The 23,081-nt window shown below is 39.1% G+C and overlaps 1 protein-coding gene across 7 annotated transcripts in view; it reads right to left on the reverse strand.

Moving 5' to 3' along the window:
• IBTK (inhibitor of Bruton tyrosine kinase) overlaps positions 1-12,713 on the reverse strand; it is a 99,016-nt gene extending 86,303 nt beyond the window's left edge. For 2 of the 7 annotated variants that reach the window (XM_057738053.1, XM_057738052.1), the window contains exons 1-3: positions 12,663-12,712; positions 11,883-12,054; positions 2,270-2,973 (exon numbers count right to left, since the gene is read on the reverse strand). In XM_057738053.1, the coding sequence (XP_057594036.1) occupies positions 2,270-2,590 (321 nt within the window). In that variant the 5' untranslated portion in view covers positions 2,591-2,973; positions 11,883-12,054; positions 12,663-12,712. Of the gene's footprint in view, positions 1-2,269; positions 2,974-11,882; positions 12,072-12,420; positions 12,514-12,662 lie in introns of those variants that run through there. The other 5 variants (XM_057738051.1, XM_057738048.1, XM_057738054.1 and 2 more) reach the window with 4 other exon arrangements.
• Between the last annotated feature and the right edge of the window lie 10,368 nt (positions 12,714-23,081).

The following is a 23,081-nucleotide window of genomic DNA, read 5'->3' on the forward strand; positions in this document are numbered from 1 at the left end:
AAATAGCACCTAAATATAACCAAAAGAAAAAACAACAAAAAAAAACCACACATACACACACACACAAAACCCCACAAAGAAAAGGACTCTTCTTTATTTTTTTTATCACAATATCCCTAGCACTTAAATCACTGCCCTAATACACATCAGGCACTAAAAAAAATGTGTTCCAAACACTTTACAAATAGTACATCACTTAATCCACACAATCTTATGATTGAGTGCTTCCATTTACAAATGGGGAAAATTAAAGCATGCTCTTCCAGATTAGTAATGTAAGTAAACCACCAATATTAAAGAACAATGGTGTAGTGGTTAACAGATACAGCAGGACCCTACAAATATAAACATGTATCCTGTCATGGAATCAAGAAGGCAATGAAAAGCTGCATAAGATATGCTGTTTCTACTCCAGTTTTTGATAGACAAGAAGTTTCCGCTAAGGTTTTTCACCTTCGGCAATTGGGAACTGACAGCATGGGTGTATATTTATTGTACAATTTTAGCACTTAATTTTAAAATTTCATACCCCTAAAGTTTTTTATCAAATGTAATTCATTTAAAATGTGTTTTTCTGTATGGTCTCTTCCTGCCAATCCATAACACCCTTAAATGCTAGAGCTGTCATCAAAAAGTGAAACTGACATGAACACCCCTACCATTGCAGCCCTTCCAATTAAAGGATTGTTAAAAGAGAAAAGGAAAGAAGCCTGTACTAAACAAATGCAGATGGCTTACAGCAACGTGCGAATACTAAATGGATGAAAGAGGTTTGTGTGGGAATATTTTATCAGTAGAAAGCATCCATGTTAGATGTCCATCACTGATCAGAAGGACTCTGATAATAAGACAGTCAAGCCAAGGACAAGGTGGCCCAGGGCACAATGTCCTGACTTCTCCTAGCCAAGGTGGTGAGAATGACTGAGGATTTCTAAAGGGAAATGAAACCCAAAACGAGGGAAGGTCCAATATTCAGATCAGAACCTATTTCAAACCGAAGCCCCAAATCCTGACACCCGAATGGCAACCCCTACCACAGCAGAAAATCCAAGGACACTCTCAAGCTTGAAAGGATTGACAGTCACCCAATTTTCCAGCAGAAATTGGTGGGAAAGGGTAGAAGTAGATCTCATAGATGCTTTAACTCTTACTAACCTAGCTTTTCCTATAAAAGAGATTACAATAAGGGAATTAAACTGATACCCAAAGGTTTTAGATACAAGACGAATTAAAAGTACTATTAATAAACTTAAGTTTTTCTTCACTGAAACTCCCTGTGGAAAAAAAATGAGGAAAGTACTATTATTATCATGTTTTTATAGATGAAACTGAGGTTCAAGATTTAGTAACTCATCCAAGATGACTCAGTAAGTAGTAGACCTAGATAGCTAAGCTCCAAAAAAAGGGTATTCTGCTATTAACACATATTGAAAGTTATTTTGATCAGTAAACATTACTACCTAAAGACCACTATGTAAACAATTTTTCTGAAATCAAAATAGATACCAAAGATAAAGACACTAAAGATAAGCTCCCTAATGTGACAAGTTCCTTGAGGAACTGCTTTGTTCTTCTCTGGTCCCCCACAAATATGACTAAATGCCTATACAAAAGTGAATTGTTCAATCTAAAACTCATGACTTCTATCAGTTTTTAATTTGCATTCATTAGTGAAATGACATCGGGGTGTATCTCAAAACACTTCATATTATTTGGCTAAACAGTACAATAAAACTAGATTTAATCTACTTGACGGGAAATTTAAAATAAACTGATTATAATTATTTTTTTAAAGAACTATAAAAACTTTATCCTAGCCAAACAAGAAATAAATACACTACTCAAAACATAGTCCCTAAGTGAATTCAATAACTAGTGCCCTTTTAAAGTAGATAATATAGTTATACAAAAGGAAACTGTATTTCTTAAAAATACTAAAAGATATATAGTACTGAGTAAATGACAAATGTCTGGGATTTACTTCAAAATAATATGAGGTGGAGAAAGTCAGTGGAGACATACATGATATAAAATTGATCAACAGTTCATAATACATTGCAAACTCTGGTATATGTTTAAAATTTTACATCATAAAAGGTTTAAATTAAAAGGATACATGAGGCTTAAATTCTAAAGAAGAGTGACAACAATAAAAGATATCAAATGATTGATAAGAACTCAAATCTCTTTTGGAAAGTGGAGTATATGAAAAAGATTAAGAAAAACACATGCCAGACCAAACAGTTTTAAATAAACAAATGACACTTACCTTCATTAGAGACCAAACACAATCAATATGTCCATAAAAAATGCTTCTGTGCAAAGCTGTCCATCCTGACTCCTTGTCTTTCACCAATGGATCCACTCCTTTCTCAATAAGCCAATCTAACACTCCTTTCTTTCCACAGGAGGAAACAAGGTGGAGGGCATTTCTGCCAAAGGCATCCTTGATAGTTGCAGCATTGTAACAGTGACTGGAGAGAAAGGCCTTAATCTGGTTTTCACTCCCCTTTGTTACCACACAAAGGATATCCAAAGCGTGCTTCAGGGATCGACACTTCAATGTACAGTCAGGGGTGGAAGAATTCATCCTAATTGTTTTTATACAGCTTACTTCTTCAGAATAGTCAGATAATTTACAGAAATGAAAAAGCCAGGACACAAAGGTGCTATTCAGAAAGATTTATGGAGAATAAATGGCCTGTTTAGGATTATAATTTAAATCCTTATGGTAACAGTATAAAACTATATAGAGATTTGTACAATTTATTTTGGCACTTAAATCCAAAAATTATAAATAGCTCTATAAGGTTTATATCAAATACAAGTTCTTTATTTAAAAAAAAAAACAAAAACAAAACTTTCCACAGTTTATAAATTATTCCTGGAATCAAGCACCAAGGGGGAGTGAGGAGGGGAACTCCCCCTCCACACTGTCTGATCCTTTTAAATATCCATAATTGCAAGGGTGACCTATAAGAGAAAAAGACAAGGTAAAAATTACAAAATCTATCTCAGACTCTTCTCAAGTATTTTACAATACAATTACTTCCATATTTAAGTGGCCCTCATTCCTATTTCAAAAACAAACAAGCAAATAAATGAGTCCATCAGCTTTGCACTGATAGGATCTGACTTTAGTTGTTCCTCCTTCCCTGTGATATTTTCTCCCTATGGAATCTGTGGCAAAGTTAGAGCTTCACCGACAAAACCTGGGCCTCCTCTCTCAGTTTTGATGAGGGAGGTTAGTTCTGCTCAGCCACAAGCCTCATTGAAAGGTGGCTCCATCCACCCCCCACAAGAAAGTTGAGGAGGAAAAGGAAGTGGATCCACCTGGCAGCAACCCTCCAGTCTGTCCAGATTCTACAAATGTTACCATACTGATGACTGAAAGGGTCAAAGGTCTCTCACATCCGTGGTATGTCTAAGTTATCTGACTTCACTCAAACTTTATTTCAGAATCCAGACATTATGAGTAGATATGTATATGTGTAGTGATAAAGTTAACTCATTTAATCAGGACCCCCCAATGCAGGCCGCCCCAGTGGCCCCACAAATCCAAACCTAAGTCAGTATGCACCTACAGGATACATCTATCAAGGAAACCTAACACCAATCAATCCTCCAACTCAGCTTTAGTGAGTTCACTTCACTCCAGATAGGACCTGTACGCCTTATTAGGAGATCCCCAAACTCCTAGCCAAGCACATCCTACTTCAGAGTTGCCTCTTTTAACGTTCTGTAAAATTCTCTCCTGCCCAAAATCCCTTGGAAGATTGCTTCACTGCTAGTGAGCACTGACAACCCGCCCCCCCGCAAATCCATGGGTTGTCTTCCCTTGAATAAAGGACACCAAAGTCATTACTAAATTGTTTTAAGTTTGTCATTTGAAAGGAGAGGGGGAGGGGGACAAGGGGAGGGAGAGAGAGAGGAGTGGAGGAAGGGAGGAAAGGAGAGAAGGGAGATTACTTTGTGCTATTCCTGTGTTTGAAGTGCTTTCAAGCCCTGGAATTGTAGTCACCTGTCCATTTCAAATGTAACTTTTAAAGAAATGCACTTCAAAGCCACCTTGATATTGTTTTCCAGATGGCCACAGTTTTGCATTATCTGCTCTGTTATTGTTGCTAATATCAATAAATTTAACCAGGTTAAAAAAAAGAAACAACTTTTCACTGATAGGAGAAATTTTCACATGCTGAGATATAGGGAAGTCATTTTGGCTTATACATGATTTGGCTTGAATTTTACGCTAAAACAGTCTTACACCCTGTCAAACATACACTGTACATGTGCTTTAACCATTCAAGAAGAGTGTGGCTCATCACCCAGTAACACAAAAGGTTAAGTCGCAACCCACTGCAGTCGCCCACTGACAGTGCGTCCTGAGGGAAATTCAGGATGGGAAAAACAGGATGCAGCATTCTTCGCTTTGGATCTACAGGCTCCTACATAGGTAAGACGATCAGATTCTTGCACCTTTCTATACACAGAAAAACACTAAAATCATTAACTTGAGATATCTGTTCTTTGTGATTAGCAGGAATCTTTTACCAAGATGTATGCTTAACTACATGTATTTAAATACTACATGTATTTAAAACATACATTAAACAATTTTAAAGACAAAAAAGGAGAAAATTTTTCCTTAATATATCATCTCTACAAATCATTAAGAGACCAAGAGAATAAAAGTCAAAGAATACGACCACATTTCTCAAAAAAAAGGGGGGGGTTGGTGTGAATTTAAATGGATGTTTAAAAATTAAGAGGTTCACCTCATTCAAAAGAAATGTAAATTAAAACTATAATAAGACACCATTTTTATCTAGCAGAATGACAAAGATCAAAAACGTTGATATTACTATGTATTGACAAGGCTGTGGAGCAATAGAAACTCTACTCCATTGTTGGTGAGTATAAATTAGTACAATCTTTAGAGAGCAATCTAGTAGTATTTACCAAAATGTAAAATGCACATTCCTTTTGACTCAAGCAATTCTACTCCCAAGAATTTATCCTGTAAAAATACGTCCATGTGTGAAATGGCATAAGTACAAGAACGTTCACTGCATCACTGCACAGAAAAACCTAAGTAGTTAAAAGATAGTTAGGGTACAGAAGATTATTCATGTATCACAAAGAATAAAGCAGCTATACGTTTTCTAATGTGAAACAATCTGCAAGATATATTGTAAAATGTCTCTTAAATCTAGATTCATCCATTATGCCACTCCTGAGAAAATGTACATGTAAGTGTATGTTTATGCCTGAATACGCATGAAAGATGTTTAGAAGAATACACAAGAAAATGGTTAATAGTGGTTGCTCTAGGGAAGAGCACCAATGGTTGGAGACAGAAATAGAAAGCTGACTTACTTTTTACTACTATGAAGCCCTTTTGAATGCTGTACCATGTGCATGTATACCTATTTTAAAATAAACATCTTAAAAATACAAATAAATGGTAATATATTGATTACAGAAGCCACGAGAAAGTCTAGAAAACTCAGCCATCATACATGAGCCTCTAGCTTTTTTCCAATATGCTAACGTGTCTGCTTTGCCCATTCAGATCTGGAGAAATGAAAAGTCATATGTCAATTACTTGATAAGCTACTAATCCTCAGTTTCTTCACTTCCTGTTAGAAAACTAACCACCAATATATTAGAAATTTTATATCTAGAGTGGACCATTGTACACTAAGCATTTCTCCATCATCTTTTTATTTATCATCTCCAAATTATGTTCTTTCAGTATTTCTGTGCTCTAGATTTTAAATGAGTAGTCAATCCTCTAAAATGCCTAGATTTTAAAGCTTTTATAGTAGAAATTCTACAAAAATTCTCTTCTCCAAGGTATCAAATGAAGTTCCCTAAAATACTTTTTTCATTTTATTTTAAAAATACAGTTGGCCCTCTGTACCTGCAGGTTCCACATCCCCGAACTGAACCAAGCTTGAATTGAAAATATTTAAAAATTCCAAAAAGTTCCAAAAAGAAAAGCCTGACTTTGCCGCATGCTGGCCAACTATTCACATAGCGTTTTCAACTGTAGTTGACCCTTGAACACCACAATGACCCTTTTATAGCTGGCTTTCCCTATACTAGGTTCCTCGTATTCACAGTTTCGCACCTGCAATTTCAACCAAAGGCAGATCTTGTAGTACTGCAGTACACATTTATTGACAAAAATCCGAGTATAAGTGTACCCATGCTCTTCAAACCCTTGTTGTTTAAGGTTCGACCATATTTACATAGCACTGACACTGTATTTAGATATTCTAAGTAATCTAGAGACGATTTAAAGTATACTGGAGAATATATGTAGGTTATATGCAAATACTATGTCATTTTATACAAGGGACTTCAGCATCTATAGATTTTGGTATCCATTGGGGTCCTAGAACCAATGCCTTGGTGATACCAAGAGACTACTGTATTTATGTGAATGACAGAGGAAAAACAGTTATAAGACTATTTAGAGCGACATAAGTGAGTTTACATGTATGTATAGGAAAAATTTCTGTGCACCAGACATAAACATTCCAAATCCATATTTTCCACTCCTATTTCAAACCATACTAAGCCAGAAATCCTAAACCGAACTAGCTCTTAACTATTCTGATTTCCCTATGTGGAAATGATAGCACAGAACCAGATGACTCCTAGTCCTTTCTAGCTCCAGTTCTGTTCCTGCTAGACTATAAGTAAACAAGAAAACAGTGTTTGGTAGTTAGTTGACATGAAGAAAAAAGCAGCAAAGCCTCAAGTAGTTTAAAATGTTAAACTGGAAAACATGATATGTGGCAAAATAGTCATGTGTAGTTAATTTCATCCCTTTGAGGCTCTAAAATATTGCCATCTTTGTGTTTTCAGTGTCTTCCTAATACCTGAAAGGAACTACTGGGTTGATCTAAAAGTTCATTTGGGTTTTTCTGCAAGATGTTATGGCAAAACCTGAATGAACTTTTTGTCCAACCCAATACTTATGTGAATCACTCAAACCCTACATGAAATAACTAAGGTACAAGAGAAAAGAATTCCCTAATTTGTTACTATACATAATTTAAATGCTTAAAAGGGGAAAAAAAGAATATTAAATATAAATAAAAGTGATATGATACTATAATATATAATGAGAGAGGCACATACAGAGTACTATGAACATAAATAAGGAAGTGACTAAGAGCTAGCATTTTTTAGAATCCTACATATTTGGAATCAAATATAGCAATGCCAGCTGTTACCAATTACGTAACTCTACACATTACATAATCTCTTCAAGCCTTCACTTCTTCCTCTGAAAATGCAGACAATGCCACCGACCTCACAAGGTTATTGTAATGATAAATGAAGCTGCTTAGCACAGTACCTGCCACCAAACATACATTCAACAAATAGTAGCTTTTATTACTATCATTTCTTCAGTAACAAAAAAATAAATTTTTATCCCAAAGTTCATGTTTGGGCTTCAATGTCTCTGCTACCTGTTTCCATGCATTCTTCTCCAATGAAACCATACATACTAAGGTCACCTCCAAATTGCCAAGTACTCTTGGTAACATTACCTGACTTCCCTGCTTTTGGGTTATGACCACGATATTCTCCTAAGGAATCTAGAAAGGAGTACTGAAAGCACAGGGAACCACTGAAGCCTTTACACATGGGATCTCTCTCCTACCACTTCTTCCAAAGGCATTTTCCCTTCCCCTGACCTTCAAATGTTGGGTTTCTCTCGGTGTTCCACCTTCAGTCTTCTTTTCATCTCTAATTCACACTCTCCCTGGATAATGTTAACATTAACCTATGTGCTCATAATCCTCAAATCTGTCTCCAGCCCTCACATCTCTCCTAAATTCCTGACCCAATGCCTAGTGTTAGTCTTATTTATGCTTTCAACAAATGCTTCCTGAAGGTAAAGAAAGCAAAGCAAATACTTATTAAGCATGTGATATTTTACATGATGTGGTATTTTACATCAGAGAGGTCAAGCCACCCAAATCACACTATCAGTAAAAGAGGAGTTAGAATTCAAACACAGATCTATTCCCAGTAAAGTCCAAGCTATTTCTATAACACTATGCTGCCTCTTTAGTGCATCCACAGGTCACGAGGTACTGCGAAAACAAAAATACATAGGACAAATATTCTAAATATTCTATTCTAGATAGTCTAGTACAGACTCATGGATAATACTTAAGGAAAATACAGCTCATTTAACAATTGTATTGACTGAACAAGATTTACTGTCTACTACATACTCTCTACCATCAATGGGTCACAGTTTGGTAGAGGAAAATGATTTTTATTTAAGCAAGTACTAAAAATATTCATGATTAAAACCTACAATAAAGATATAACAGGAATGGGGAGTCGACAAGAGGGATAAAGGGAAGATTTCCCAAAGGAGATGAGTATGTCCGCCTGATAAATTCAGGGCTGGTGGTCATTTGAGGCACAAGTAACAGTAAATATAAAAGCACTAAAATCACGTTAGTCCATTCTGAAAATTCTGAGTAATTCAGAAGACAAAAATGCAAAAGGCCTAACATATACATAGGGATGAACTAGATTATACACAGCCTTATGTGCTTTTCTTTAGAGACACGAGCAATTCAGAAACCTTGAGTTGACAAGATGTGGTCATAACTCCTAGGTTTCTGGCTTGATTACAGATATGGCAGCCAAGAAGAGTAAAGGGTATAAATACTTTGGAAATCAGAAAAATAAAATAAACTTAAAACAAAAGGAACAATTAGAAATTAAAGGTGAAAATTTCTGTATTCTATGTGATGAATATGAAGTGTTGATTAGAAATTGAGTGGGAGGAGTGTAGCTAGCTACAGGCAATTATTAACCTTAATGACTCAGTCCACCACAAAGGTGCCAGCCAGTAGAGGTTGAACCCTCAACAATGGCTCACAATCCTATTTAACCTTGATTAAGAGTTTAGTTATCTTCCTAAGAACACTCTTCAACAAATAACAGCAACATCTTTTTTGATCCACCTCCTAGAGTAATGGAAATAAAAACAAAAATAAATAAGTGGGACCTAATGAAACTTCAAAGCTTCTGCACAGCAAAGGAAACTATAAGCAAGATGAAAAGACAACCCTCAGAATGGGAGAAAATATTTGCAAACGAATCAACAAAGGATTAATCTCCAAAATATATAAACAGTTTATCCAGCTCAATATCAAAAAAACAACCCAGCCAAAAAATGGGCAGAAGACCTAAATAGGCATTGATCCAAAGAAGACATATGGATGGCTAAGAAGCACATGAAAAGCTGCTCAACATCACTAATTATTAGAGAAATGCAAATCACCTCACACCGGTGAGAATGGACATCATCAGAAAATCTACAAACAGTAAATGCTGGAGAGGGTGTGGAGAAAAAGGAACTCTCTTGCACTGCTGGTGACGATGTAAATTGATACAGCCACTATGGAAAACAGTATGGAGGTTCCTTGCAAAACTAAAAATAGAACTACCATATGACCCAGCAATCCCACTACTGGGCATATACCCAGAGAACACCATAATTCAAAAAGACACATGCACTCCAATGTGCACTGCAGCACTATTTACAATAGCCAGGACATGGAAGCAACCTAAATGTCCATCAACAGATGAATGGATAAAGAAGATGTGGCACATACATACAATGGAATATTACTCAGCTGTAAAAAGCAATGAAACTGGGACATTTGTGGAGACATGGATGGACCTAGAGACTGTCATACAGAGTGAAGTGAGTCAGAAAGAGAAAAACAAATATCGTATATTAACACATATATGTGGACTATAGAAAAATGGTACAAATCAACCGGTTTGCAAGGCAGAAATAGAGACACAGATGTAGAGAACAAACATATGGACACCAAGTGGGGAAAGCGGGGAGGGTTAGGGGGGGAATGAATTGGGAGATTGGGATACCAAATTGTACACTCTAAATATATGCAGTTTAGGGCTTCTTAGGTGGCGCAGTGGTTAAGAATCCGCCTGCCAATGCAGAGGACATGGGTTCGATCCCTGCTCCAGGAAGATCCCACATGCCACGGAGCAACTAAGCCCGTGTGCCAAAAAAATAAATAAATAAATAAATAAATAAATATATGCAGTTTATTACATGTTAACTGTATCTCAACAAAAGTTCTTAAAGAATTAAAAAAAAAAAAGTCTCCAAAAAAAAAAGTTTAGTTATCTTCCTAAAACACAAATCTGATCATGCTATTCTCTGACATATCCAAGACCAAAATGAACCAATATCTATATTTCATGTGTTAATATCCTTGTGACCTCAGGAAGAGGATGCCCCTTAGACTTGGTGATTATGTAACACATGAAGTTTAGCCAAAAACGAAATTAAAAATAAACAAACAAATAAAAAAGAAATATATTTTTTAAAAAAGACTTTCTACTTTAGGAAATTAATAATTTAGCTTTATCAATATTGTATTTTATTCTAATGGTTTCTCAATTATTCTCTGAGTACAAGAGATAGAAACTTCAATATTTTATTAGTGTAAAACCCAGTTTCACAATTGAACAATTCCCCAAATTTCAGGGGGCAAGCACATTTCTGGAGCTGGCAAAGAATTACTGCCCTATTAATGATAATAGGACTTCCCTGACAGTCCAAGTGGTTAAGACTTGCGGGTCTACTGCAGCAGGTGCAGGTTCAATCCCTGGTCAAGGAACTAAGATCCTGCATGCCACGTGGCATGGCCAAAAGATTAAAAAAAAAAAAAAGGATAAACTAATTTTGACATAATTTATAATAATTAACCAAGTAACGCTGAGCTCCTTATGTAACATGGTCTATTGAACTTTATGGGTCCGAAGCATAATGCAGAATTTAGCAAACTGAAAGCCCTCAACACAAGTTTTTTAAAAAAAATTTTTTTAAATGGGAGAACCATTTTTTAAATTCCTTGAAGTAAACTGCTTTGACTAAATATCTGTACTCTCTTCAAATATCTATACTACAATTCTTTTTAGAAAACAGCTCCTTCTGCCCTATATCACTCTCTAAAACCTACAAAAATCAAGGAATTCAAAATAGAAAGGGCAGTGAAAAGATCAAGGAGCTATGTAAGGCTGTGAATTTGCACATCACGGACATGGACACACTACCACTCATATTTCGATTTTCAAACGCCCTACTTCTAGGCATGAGAGGAAAAAAAAAAGGTGCTACATCAATCTCTGCTTCCTGAACATCTTATCTGGCTAACACCCTTTAAGTTTTATTACCTACGTTGTAAACCAGGAGTCACAGATATCCTGGGTTACTTATCTCGCTGCTGAACCATAACTTTTTAGAAATCGGCAACATGATACACGAACAAAAAGGCCTCTGTCTTGTCTCCCCCATCCCCCCAAGAAAGAACGGGTCCCTTTTCACATAATAGTCGATTCACACTGAACTTCACCGTTAGCCTTCCCAGAGTGAACTAAAACTTCTGTGACGCCATGAAGGGGATAAGGGACATGGGCGCCTCGAGGAACGGCTTCGAATTCAAGGCTCCAGGGAAAAGGACACGAGACAACCATCAGAAACTAGCAGCGCGACGTCGCCGGAGGGCGTGGCAGGTAGGACCGCAACGCAGCAGAGACGATTCATTAGCTCCGGGAGGCGGCGGGGAGGCGGCCGCCGGCACCGGGGCCACTCAGCCAGCCCTGCGTCGCCTCGCGCGGAGCCCGGCAGCCTCGGCGCCGCTGAGTCCCCTCCCGGCGGCCCACCCGGGCCACCGGCGCCCGCGGTCACCCGCACCCTCCGGAAAGATAACACTGTCCTGCCTCCCCCCCGACTCAAGGGACGCCGTCGCCTCTGCCCGCTCCGCAAGGTCGGGCCGCGCCGAGCCCTCCTCCCTCACCAGTCGCTAGATGAAAATGCGTCGGTGGTCTCCGTGGGGTGGGCACACGGCCGCGCAGGGGCTCATCCTCAGTGAAGGCAGCAAAAGAAACCGAAGGGCGCCAGTGGAGGCCGGTCCCCAGGCCCGAGTCAGCTCCGGAGGCGGCTGCAGCGACAGCCGCGTCTACAGGCGCCTGGAAGGGGGGGCAGGGAGAAAGGGTTGGCACGGGCGGGACTCAGGAATAAGACGGGCGCTGATTGGCTGGGGCTCGTGTATGCCTCTAGAGGATTGGCTGGTGTCTGCCCAAAAGGCCTCGCGTGGCAGCACCTAAGCTGTGGCCTTTCCGTGGCCCCCTAAAGAAACTTGACCCCGCCGGCCTTGGGGCAGCCAATGCTAGCCGGGGCGGAGGAAGGCAGCGGCCGAGGGCTCTAGGGCAACGGGGGTGGTGGAAATGTCCCTCCCGGAGTCAGCCGTCGCCCAAGGAGAAACCTCCCTCTCTCCGCAACTGGAGACTTGGAATTCAGGATAAACCATGGTGGAGAGACTGAGTTCTGGGGACCTGGACGGATGCCTTGGTCAGCACGCAGCAGAAAGCAAAGACGTAGGCATCTTGCACCTAAGAGTTTCCTCCCATCGCCCTGCCAGCGGGGTCACTAGAAAGCCCAAGGCTTCGTCTCGCAGAGACGCAGCTTAGCCGCTCCCACACCCGGATTTTCCGAGCGTCACTCCTGGGTCAGAAGGCGTCACTGCCTTCTTAGATCACTGTAGGGGACCAGCCGCCAAACCGGGCCACCCACTCACCAGGTCACGCCACTCAGTGCCTGACGCCAGGCCTGTACTACGCTTTTTCTCCCTTAATTCCGCATCCAACGGCCGTTTTAAAAATGGTCGAGTGAAAAAAATTAGGGAGGACAGCAAGTAGCCAATGATACTGAGAGAGCGAAAAGTAAACATCCTGCCTAGGAATGCCTGAAACAGTAGGCGCCCAGTAAATGTTTGTTCGGGGGGTGGGGGTGGGGTACTGTAATCTGAGCAAACAACACTAGGCGTCTTGAGGTGGCTATGCAGCTCTGCCACGTGGTCAATTATACAAGCCATTTAGTGTCTTTCACCTGTAAAACGACGGAGTAGACTCGATATCTTCTTAAGAGCGGCCCATTCAGCTTTACTTTTTCTGGAGCCTGCTTTGCGGAAGCCCAAAGCCACACAGCTGGTTAGTGAAGGGGAAGGGAGAATAAATAGCTCTGCTGCTGCCCCTCCCAGTACAGAGCTCTGTCTCTTTGCCCCTTACTGTAAGTGCCCTACTTCCTTCTTTGACATGTAACAAAAACTAGTCATGATGTAAAAATTAAGTGATTGTGAAAATAAGGTATGTATGACAACTTTTATATTCATGCACAAAGAACCTAGCAATGGCAAGTAAAGCCAATAATGTAAATAAATGCATTAACCTAAGATCAAATCTTTTATCAGTCTCTGGGCAAGTTAATTTGCTTTTTTTTTAAGCCTTAGTTTCCTCATTTGTAAAATAGGAGCACTAATGCATTTTACAGTTGTGAAAATGTCATTATATAAATAGAGATATATCACACTTAGCAGAGTGCCTAGCACACAATAACACTTCCTAAACACAATAATACACTTTTTATAAATAAACTATTTCCTTAGCAGCAGAATTATTCCAGTTCCATCCCACTTATTCCATTCATTTTAACAATAGCCAGTGTCAGGCATCTGTGGTAAGCCATAGGGATCCAATAGTGAACCAAACACTTATAGACCCAGACAATCCCGCCCATAAGAATAGTTTGCAGCTTTTACAAGAACTGCAAGTAATACTATGATATAAAGAAGATGTGGCATATATATACAATGGAATATTACTCAGCTATAAAAAGGGATGAGATGGAGCTATACGTAATGAGGTGGATAGACCTACAGTCTGTCATACAGAGTGAAGTAAGTCAGAAAGAGAAAGACAAATACTGTATGCTAACTCACATATACGGAATCTAAAAATGGTACTGATGAACTCAGTGACAAGAACAAGGACGCAGATGCAGAGAATGGACTGGAGAACTCGAGGATTGGGAGGGGGCGGGGGGTGAAGGGGAAGCTGAGATGAAGCGAGAGAGTAGCACAGACATATATATACTACCAACTGTAAAATAGATAGCCAGTGGGAAGTTGTTGTATAACAAAGGGAGTTCAACTCGAGGATGGAAGATGCCTTAGAGGACTGGGACGGGGAGGGTGGGGGGAACTCGAGGGAGGGTGGGGGGGGAGTCAAGGGAGGGAGGGAATACGGGGATGTGTATAAAAACAGATGATTGAACTTGGTGTACCCCCCCAAAAATAATAAATAAATAAAATTAAAAAAAAAATACTATAATAAATTTAATCTAACTTCCCAAAGAAGTGACACTTGAACTAAGACTGGAAGAATGAGTAGGAGATAACTAGATGAAGTGGGAAAGAAAGAACATTGCAAGCCAAGGGATGTGGAATTGCTCCCCATTTTCCTGGAAAATCAGGTGTCTTCACAGATACTGGTAATTTGCAGGACAGCATATTGAAATGATTAGGAAATAGTACAAATGAAGTACAATTAAATTTCATTTGAGGCACTGTAGTTGTGGTTAGTGAAGGAAAATATCAAAATTAGCCATTAAAAAAAATTCTCTTTGTGTTTACATATAGATAGAAGAAAGAGGAGATAGAAATATACTAATAACAATGATTGTCTCTGTGTGGTGAGTTATGGGTGATTCTTAATTTCTGTCATTTTGAATGTGTCATTTTTATTTTCAATAATTAAGTTATTTGGTTAATTTAAAAAGTCAAAGTTTAGAAAAATAACTGACTAGAATTTGTAAAGTAGGCTTAAAGGAAGAAAAAAAATCTAAGGATGGCTTTAGAAGATTGCAGTTATTTAGAGGAGAAGAAATAGGAGAATAGTCCAGGCATCAGGAATGGAGTTTGAGATGAGGCCAAGACAGAACACTGCAGAAATGTTTAAGCCACACCATTTCCAATACACTCCCTAACTGCCATTTTTTCTCAAATAAATGAATCATGCTATCCGTCATAATCAAAATGTATTATTCTATCATTGAAATTGTTTAGAGATAACGAATGCCAGTGCTGCCCCTACTTCGGCTGGTGACAGAAGAAAGAATACCAACTTGTATGTTTGCAATGGACCAAAACCCAGACCTGTTCAGGTTCTGCAAGAATGGTTATCACTACAGGAAGATCAGCAGTGCAGCTGGCCTACAAATGACTAGAACCTTATTGTTTGGACTAATTCTCTTTTACTTCAAACTGTCTTCCACGTGAGAACACTTACTTGGCTAGGAGGAGCTCTCAGACACACTCCTCACCACTGCCATTAGCGACGATAGCACTGAGTCCTCTGCCTCAAGCACAAAAATCCCAGGGGCCCTGATGTGCCCTGATATTGGCTCAGATGAGGTGAGGAGTCAAGGGTATCATGATTGACAACCTATATTAGAGTCGTGTGGCTGAAGCAGAGTGACAAGTAGTTCCCCAAAAGAAGACGGTACACGGCAGACAAAACAGTAGACAACTATAGGGTGTTTCCATGTTATTACCTCTAGGGGCTATGGTCCCAGATGCATTCTTCCTATGTAATGATTATCCTTGCAATTCTCACTTAGAGGAGGCCACCTCTTCACAAATCTGTTGCCGCCTTCCCTGATGCCCTTTCCTGACAGTGATCCCTTCTTCTCTACTACTTCCATAGCTTATTCATATTACTGGGTCACACTGTGTTTTTAGATTTCTTATTTTCACATGTGGGTGCAGTAAAGCAGGTGTTCTGAAGGCAAACTGCCTGAATATAAAAATTTAATCCTATTCTCACTAGCTGTGAGACCTAAGTTAAGGCAAGTTATATAACCCACCTAGGCCTCAGTCTCCTCACCTCTAACATGGGATTAATGGTACTTCCTTTGTAAAGGCCTTATGAAGTTTAATGATTTGATATAAGTAGAGCTCTTAGTACAGCTGTTAGCACCTAATAAAAGTTGACATCCCTGAATTCTTCTGAATGAATATATTTGCATAAGAGAGTTTTGAGGGGTGGGATTGGGAGACCCAAGGAATGACTCACAAGAAGGCAGTGTTTGAATATAACTTTAGAACTATATAAGCTTGAAAGCAGAGTCCACCAATAAATCTAAACATTCTAGGCAAATTCTAGAGAAATTCAAGGCAAATTCAAAGCCTAATGAGATAAGCAAAAATTGCAGGAAATCAAACCTATGAATCTGGCAATCTTAGCATTCTTTTATAATCAGAACAAACCCTATCTTCCCTTTACTATGAGAATCTATAGTGTTCTTTTCTTAGCCCTTCTTACTTGGAATTGCTTGTGTTCCTTCTTTACCTAACTACATGATTAGATTGGGTTGTTATCACCACTGCTTTCTTGGGGGGGGGGGGGGAAGAGGCCGGGGGTGGGGGGAGGCAAAAAAAAAAGCAAGTTTGATTTAAAATGACAGATGGGGCACATACTATAGCCACACACTACATGCCACAAATCCCTAGACGTGGCAGAAAAGACATCTTTAAAATTTGAATTTTAAAATTCACAAGTAAGTGCACTGGAAAATAAGATTAGCTACTGATGGTCCAGAAATTAAGAGGATTCCCTGAAAGATGGATAGGAGGCTGGGTTGGACAGTAGAAAGTAGTAACAGCCCAAAACAAGAAGACAGTACTGCTACGAAAGACAACAGCAGCACCAAAAGTGTTCCACATCTACAGTGACTATCAGGAGCAGAATGGAGTCCACACTAAGCCACAAACTGATTAATTGGAATATCACAGCAGGAGCAGGTGAGCTAATAGAAGCTTCCTATCCCCTATCCATGAGCCCAGCAGGGGTACCTGTCTCTAGGTAGAACATAGGACTTTCAGTTTAAAAGACTGTACAGGGACTTCCTAGGTGGTGCAGTGGTTAAGAATCCACCTGCCAGTGCAGGGGACACGAATTCGATCCCTGCCCCAGGAAGATACCACATGCCAATGGAGCAACTAAGCCCGTGCGCTGCAATTATTGAGCCCATGTGCCACAACTACTGAAGCCCATGTGCCTAGAGCCCGTGCTCCCCAACAAGAGAGGCCACCACAATGAGAAGCCCACACACCACAATGAAGAGTAGCCCCCACTCGCCTCAACTAGAGAAAGCCTGTGTGCAGCAATGAAGATCCAACATAGCCAATAAAATAAATAAATTTATAAAAAATAAAAAAATAAGAAAAATAAAAGACTGACAGTGTCCATGTGGCAGGTGAAACCTGGAATAATCAGGAAATTCTTACACCTGAACACTAGCTAGTAGGTCTTCCTGTTCAGCAGCATGCCCCACCCCTTCCTCATACTCCTAAAGCAAGACAGGTATTCAGGTGTGGCTGCAGGTCTTATTCCTCCCCACAGGAAGAATGTTCAACAGACACAGCCTCCTTCATAAACAATTTTTAAAAATCTCTTTTGTGCACAGATGAGCACAAAACCAAGAATCACCAAATATGTGAGGAAAACCAACATCGTGAGAAACATACATTTACAGATCCAAAGAAGCTCAGCAGACCCCCAGGCAGGATAAATACAAAGATAGCTATGCCCAGAAACACCATAGTCCAATTGCTGAAAACCAAAGATGAAGAGAAATCTGAAAGCATTCAGAGAAAGATGGAATATTACATACGAGGAAGAATGATTTGAGTCACCATGGATTTCACATCATAAACTACAAAGATGACAGGTCAATATCTTTAAAGAGTGGAAGAAAGAAACCATCAACCCAGGCATTGTTGCTCAATGAAGAAGGAAAATATGATATTTTCAGAGAAACAAAAACTAAGAGAAGTAACTGCCATCAGAACTGGCCCACAAGAGATGCTAAATAAAGATCTTCAGACTGACAGGAATGCTGCCAAATGGAAACTCAAAATTTCAGAAAGCAAGGAAGGACGGAAGAACATGAGAAATGGAAACGTTCAAGGAAATACAGTCAACCCTCATCACTTACAGATTCCGTATTTGCGAACTCACCAACTTGCTAAAATTTATGTGTAACCCCCAAATCAGTACTCATAGTGCTTTCATGGTCATTCAGGGACACACACAGGACAGTGGAAACTTTGGGTCACCTAATGCAGGCGTTCCCAGCATGTTCCAGATGAGCTCAAACAAGGCAATGCTCTGCCTTCTTATTTTAGCTCTCGTAAACAGGTGTCTTTATATATTGCCATGTTTTTCACATTCTTGTGCTTTTTCTTGATGGTTTTGCTCTTTATAGTGGCCCCTGAATGTAGTGCTAAAGTGCTGTCTGTTGTTCCCCAAGCCCAAGACGTCTATAAGATGCTTTATGGAGAAAATACATGTGTTAGATAAGCTTTGTTCAAGAATGAGTTATTACACGGGGTTGGGGGGGCGGGGGGCAAAGGGGAAGCTGGGACTAAGTGAGAGAGTAGCATAGACATATATACACTACCAACTGTGAAATAGATAGCTAGTGGGAAGTTGCTATATAACAAAGGGAGATCAACTCGATGATGGGTGATGCCTTAGAGGGCCAGGACAGGGAGAGCAGGAGGGAGTCGCGGGAGGGAGGGGATATGGGGATATATGTATAAATATACCGCTGATTCACTTTGGTGTACCTCAAAAGCTGGTACAAAAGTGTAAAGCAATTATATCCCAATAAAGAGCTTTAAAAAAAAAAAGAATGAGTTATTGTGGCCATCAGTTCAATGTTAATAAATTGTTCTTTATGCAATGTTATGTTTAAACAGAAACATACATAAAACAAGCTTATGTATTGGTCAGTTGACAAAAATATTGTGACCAGAGGCTTCCAGGAACCTAATTCTGTATTTCTTCTGGGAGTAATGGCTCAATATTCAAAATTTGGTGTTTGTGGTGACTTTATAGAACATAAACTACTGTAAATAATGAAAATCACTGCACAAAAGAGGTTATACTTTCCTGTCAATGCCTTTAAATACATATAACTTCAAGGCAAAGCCTAAAGGTATTGCCTAAGGTTTATAATGTATGTGGACATAATACAGGTGACAACTATAGCCCAAAGGACAGGGTAGAGGAGCTCAAGGAACCCATACAAAGCCAAGGTTTCTATATTTTATGTGAGTTGGTACAGTACTAACTCAAGTAGACCATGGAAAAGATAATGGTGCAATATTGTGATCCTTAAAGCAGCTGATTAAAAAAACTTAATGAGAAGAGGTACTATAGCTAAAAAGCCATAATAAATTAAAACAGAATTATTAAAAAATTAATTCAAAAAAGCAAGAAACCAGAAGTAGTATAACAAAAATCAATAATGATAGATATAAAAAATAATAAAAATAAATAAAATAAAAATAAATCCACCCCACCAGTAGTTGCATTAAATGATTAAGTGCTAAACACTCCAATTGAAAGGCAGAGATTGTCAGAATGAATTCTTTTTAAAAGACCCAAGTATATGTTGTCTAAAATAGACTCATTTTAAATATAATGAAGCAGATTCAAAGTAAATGCATGGAAAAAGACATACCATAAGCATATTTTATGGATGGCTATTGTAATAGCAGAAGAATAGACTTTGTGACAAAAAGTATCACCAGAGATAAAGAGGGATATTTAATAATGATCAGAGGATCAATTTCTCAGGAAGAAATAATGTATATGTACCTAACATGGATGGGACTGATAACAGAACTTTAAAATATATGAAGCAAAAATTGACAGAACTAAAAGAAGAAATAGGGACATCCTAGGTGGCACAGTGGTTAAGAATCCGCCTGCCAGTGCAGGGGACATGGGTTTGATCCCTGCCCCAGGAAGATACACATGCCACAGAATAACTAAGCCTGTGTGCCACACCTATTGAGCCTGCACTCTAGAGCCCGTGAGCCACAACTATTGAGCCTGTGTGCTGCAACTACTGAAGCCCACACGCCTAGAGCCCATGCTCCACAACAAGAGAAGCCACTGCAATGAGGAGCCTGTGCACCACAATGAAGAGTAGGCCCCACTCACTGCAACTAGAGAAAGCCCATGTGCAGCAACAAAGACCCAATGCACCCAGTAAATAAATAAATAAATAAATAAATTTATATAAAAAAGAAATAGTTCCATAATAATAATCTCAGCAATAAATAAAATAATTGAACAAAAAAATTAGGAAATCCATAGGTAATTTGAACAAAATCATCAATCTCTGTGATGGCTGTGACCTCTGTGATGGTTAATTTTATGTGTTAACTTGACTGGGCCACGAGATGCCCAGATATTTGGTCAAGTATTAATCTGGCTGTGTCTGTGAGGGTGCTTCTGGATGAGAGTAACATCTGCATTGGTAGACTCAGTAAAGCAGGTTGCCCTCCCTCACGTGTGTGGGCCTCATCCAAACCTTTGAAGTCCCGAATAGAAGAAAAAGGGTGAGCAAAGAGGAAGGTCCTCCTGCCTGGCTGCCTTAAAGCTGGGATGTCCATTTTTCCCTTCCTTCAGACTTGAACGGAACATCAGCTCTTCCTATGACTCAGGCCTTCAGACTGGGAAGGGGACTGGAACTGGAACTAGAACTAGAACCACACCATTGGCTCGCCTTAATCTCCAGCTTGCCTGACAACTGCAAATGCTGGGACGTGCCAGCCTCAATGATCACGTGACCCAATTCCATATATATATTATCTGTTTTGTTGGTTCTGTTTCTCTAGAGAACACTAATACAATTCCATTGATGTTTAGCTGTCCTCACATCCAATGACTGCAGAATACATATTCTTTTCAAGTGAACATGGTCCATTCAGCAAAATAGACCATACACTAGATCTTAAAATAAGTCTTAATACAGTTAAAACACTTGGAATCTAAAGAAAGTTGAATACTATTTTATACTGAATAAAAATAAAAATACAACATAATAGTTGTATGATGCAGCTAAAGTAGTGCTCATACACAGAAATGTATAGCTTTCAATATCTATGTTAGTAAAGAAGAGAGATCTAGTTGATCACTGAAGGTTCCACATTAAGAAGCTAGAAAAAGAGCAAAGTGAATTCAAAGTGGGCTGAAGGAAGAAAATAATAATGATAAGAGCAGAATTCAATTAGATCGAACAGGGAAAACAATAGAGAAAATTAGCAAAGCTGGAAGTTGTTCTTTAAAAAGATCAACAAAATCAATAAACTCCTTGTCAGTTGTCAAGGAAAAATAAAAATTGAGAATTGTCAAGAATTTCAAGGGTTTGAGATTGTACCCTACTTGGAAAGTTAGCCAGTTAGCCTGCCACAGTCTCATGGATGCTGCTGGACTAAACGGGATTCCTGGGCCAGAGACAGGACTTTATTGCTCATGGCACAGCCACAGAATGAGCCTTATGTAAGCATCACTTCCTCTTGTCCTCCAAATCCCTCAAGAATGACATAGGTAGATGTTGCAAATGTAGGGAGTTGGCATCCCAACTAAGGAATTCCAAGTTTAGGGAAACTTATATTTTAAAATATATTGCAAGCAAACCTGCCTGTTTTTACCTCTGAAGTAGAAATTATCTTTATTAGAAGGAAGACACTATCACTATTTACCAAGGCTATTTGCTATACCAACAACATCCTTGAGAAGATAGTGGAGGACAATGTCTGTCACTGCCCTACTCACAAGATGTGCAGAAACATGAAGACATGTAAGCAGATAGGGTAGGGGGTCCCTGGAGAAAGAGAACCAGGCATGGCTTTCTTCACATAAGAGAAGCCATTTTGGGCCTAAGCCATTTTGTAATCTAAGCCTGCACAATGCTTGTCCTTCAACAGGTCTCAGTAGTTGAGATTTTAAGGGAACAAAAGAATGCAGGAACAAACAACTGCTATCAGGCAAGAGAAGTGAAAATAGCAGAGGTAATAAATCAGTTGTAAAGACTCCCAGTTCTGTTACAATGATAAAGGTTAGCCTGAGGCACATTCTTGAGCTCTTTTGCAAAATTCAAACTCCCTCCAGTGCTCAACTACCAGGTCAAGATGTTGATGTTGACCTTTGCTGATTCTCTTGACTTCAATCAACTAAAGCTTGGACTCTATTAACCTTTGCCCCAGTTCTATGCTGAATTCTCCTCTGCTCAAGCCCCTTCATGAATATGAATACACCACCCCAACCCCTTCATTGAATATGCATGTACCCTTAGCAATTTTGCTCTTTAGGGAGACAGTGCTTTGGGAAAGATCCCTGATACTCTCCTTACTTGCTGCAAGTAATAAATCCTTACCCATGGGTAACAGTCTCTCAATATGAATTCCAATTACCAATTCAGGAATGAAAGAGTAGCCATCACTACAGACCCTACAGATGTTAGAAGGGAAAATAAGAGACATTACAAACAACATTAGGTTAAAAAATCAGAACAGTTGTTTGCCTCTTGAGGAGTTGGGGATAGAGTATGAGAAAACTTTCTGAGGTGGGAGAAACACTTTGTATCTTGACAGGGGTGTGGGTTACAAAGGTGTATACATTGGGAAAACTCAACAAATATACACTTAAAATTTGTGCATTTCATTGTTTAAATTTTACTTCAAAAGAAAAAAACACAGTAAACAATATGAACTTTAGCAATGATTTTTATGCTGAAATGTTTAAGTGTAAATTGATTCCTGCAATTTACTATGTAATGCATCAAGATATATAATTTGGATAAAAAAATGAATAGATGGTAGTTATATGATAAAGCAAGTATATTAAAAATGTTTAGGGACTTCCCTGGGTCCAGGGGTAAAGAATCTGCCTTCCAATGCAGAGGATGCGGGTTCAATCCCTGGTCAGGGAACTAAGATCCCACATGCCTCAGGGCAACTAAGCCCAAGTGCCACAACTACTGAGCTTGCACGCCTCAACTAGAGAGCCTGAATGCCACAAACTACACAGCCCATGCATCCTGTAGCCTGGGCTCCATAACTAAAGAGAAAAAACCAGCATGCCACAACTAGAGAGAAGCCCACGCGCCACAACAAAAGATCCCACATGCCTCAAAGAAGATCCCACATGCCGCAACTAAGACCAGATGCAGTCAAAAAATAAAGTATAAAAAATGTTTACTGTATAACGTTGGTGGATATATAGTTGTTTACAACAAAATTCTTCTAAATTTGTCACGTTTAAAATTTTCAAAATAAAAAGTTGGAGGAAAACAGACT

The sequence above is a fragment of the Hippopotamus amphibius genome, chromosome 6 (assembly GCF_030028045.1).
Source record: "Hippopotamus amphibius kiboko isolate mHipAmp2 chromosome 6, mHipAmp2.hap2, whole genome shotgun sequence".
In the NCBI taxonomy this organism is placed as follows: Eukaryota; Metazoa; Chordata; class Mammalia; order Artiodactyla; family Hippopotamidae; genus Hippopotamus; species Hippopotamus amphibius.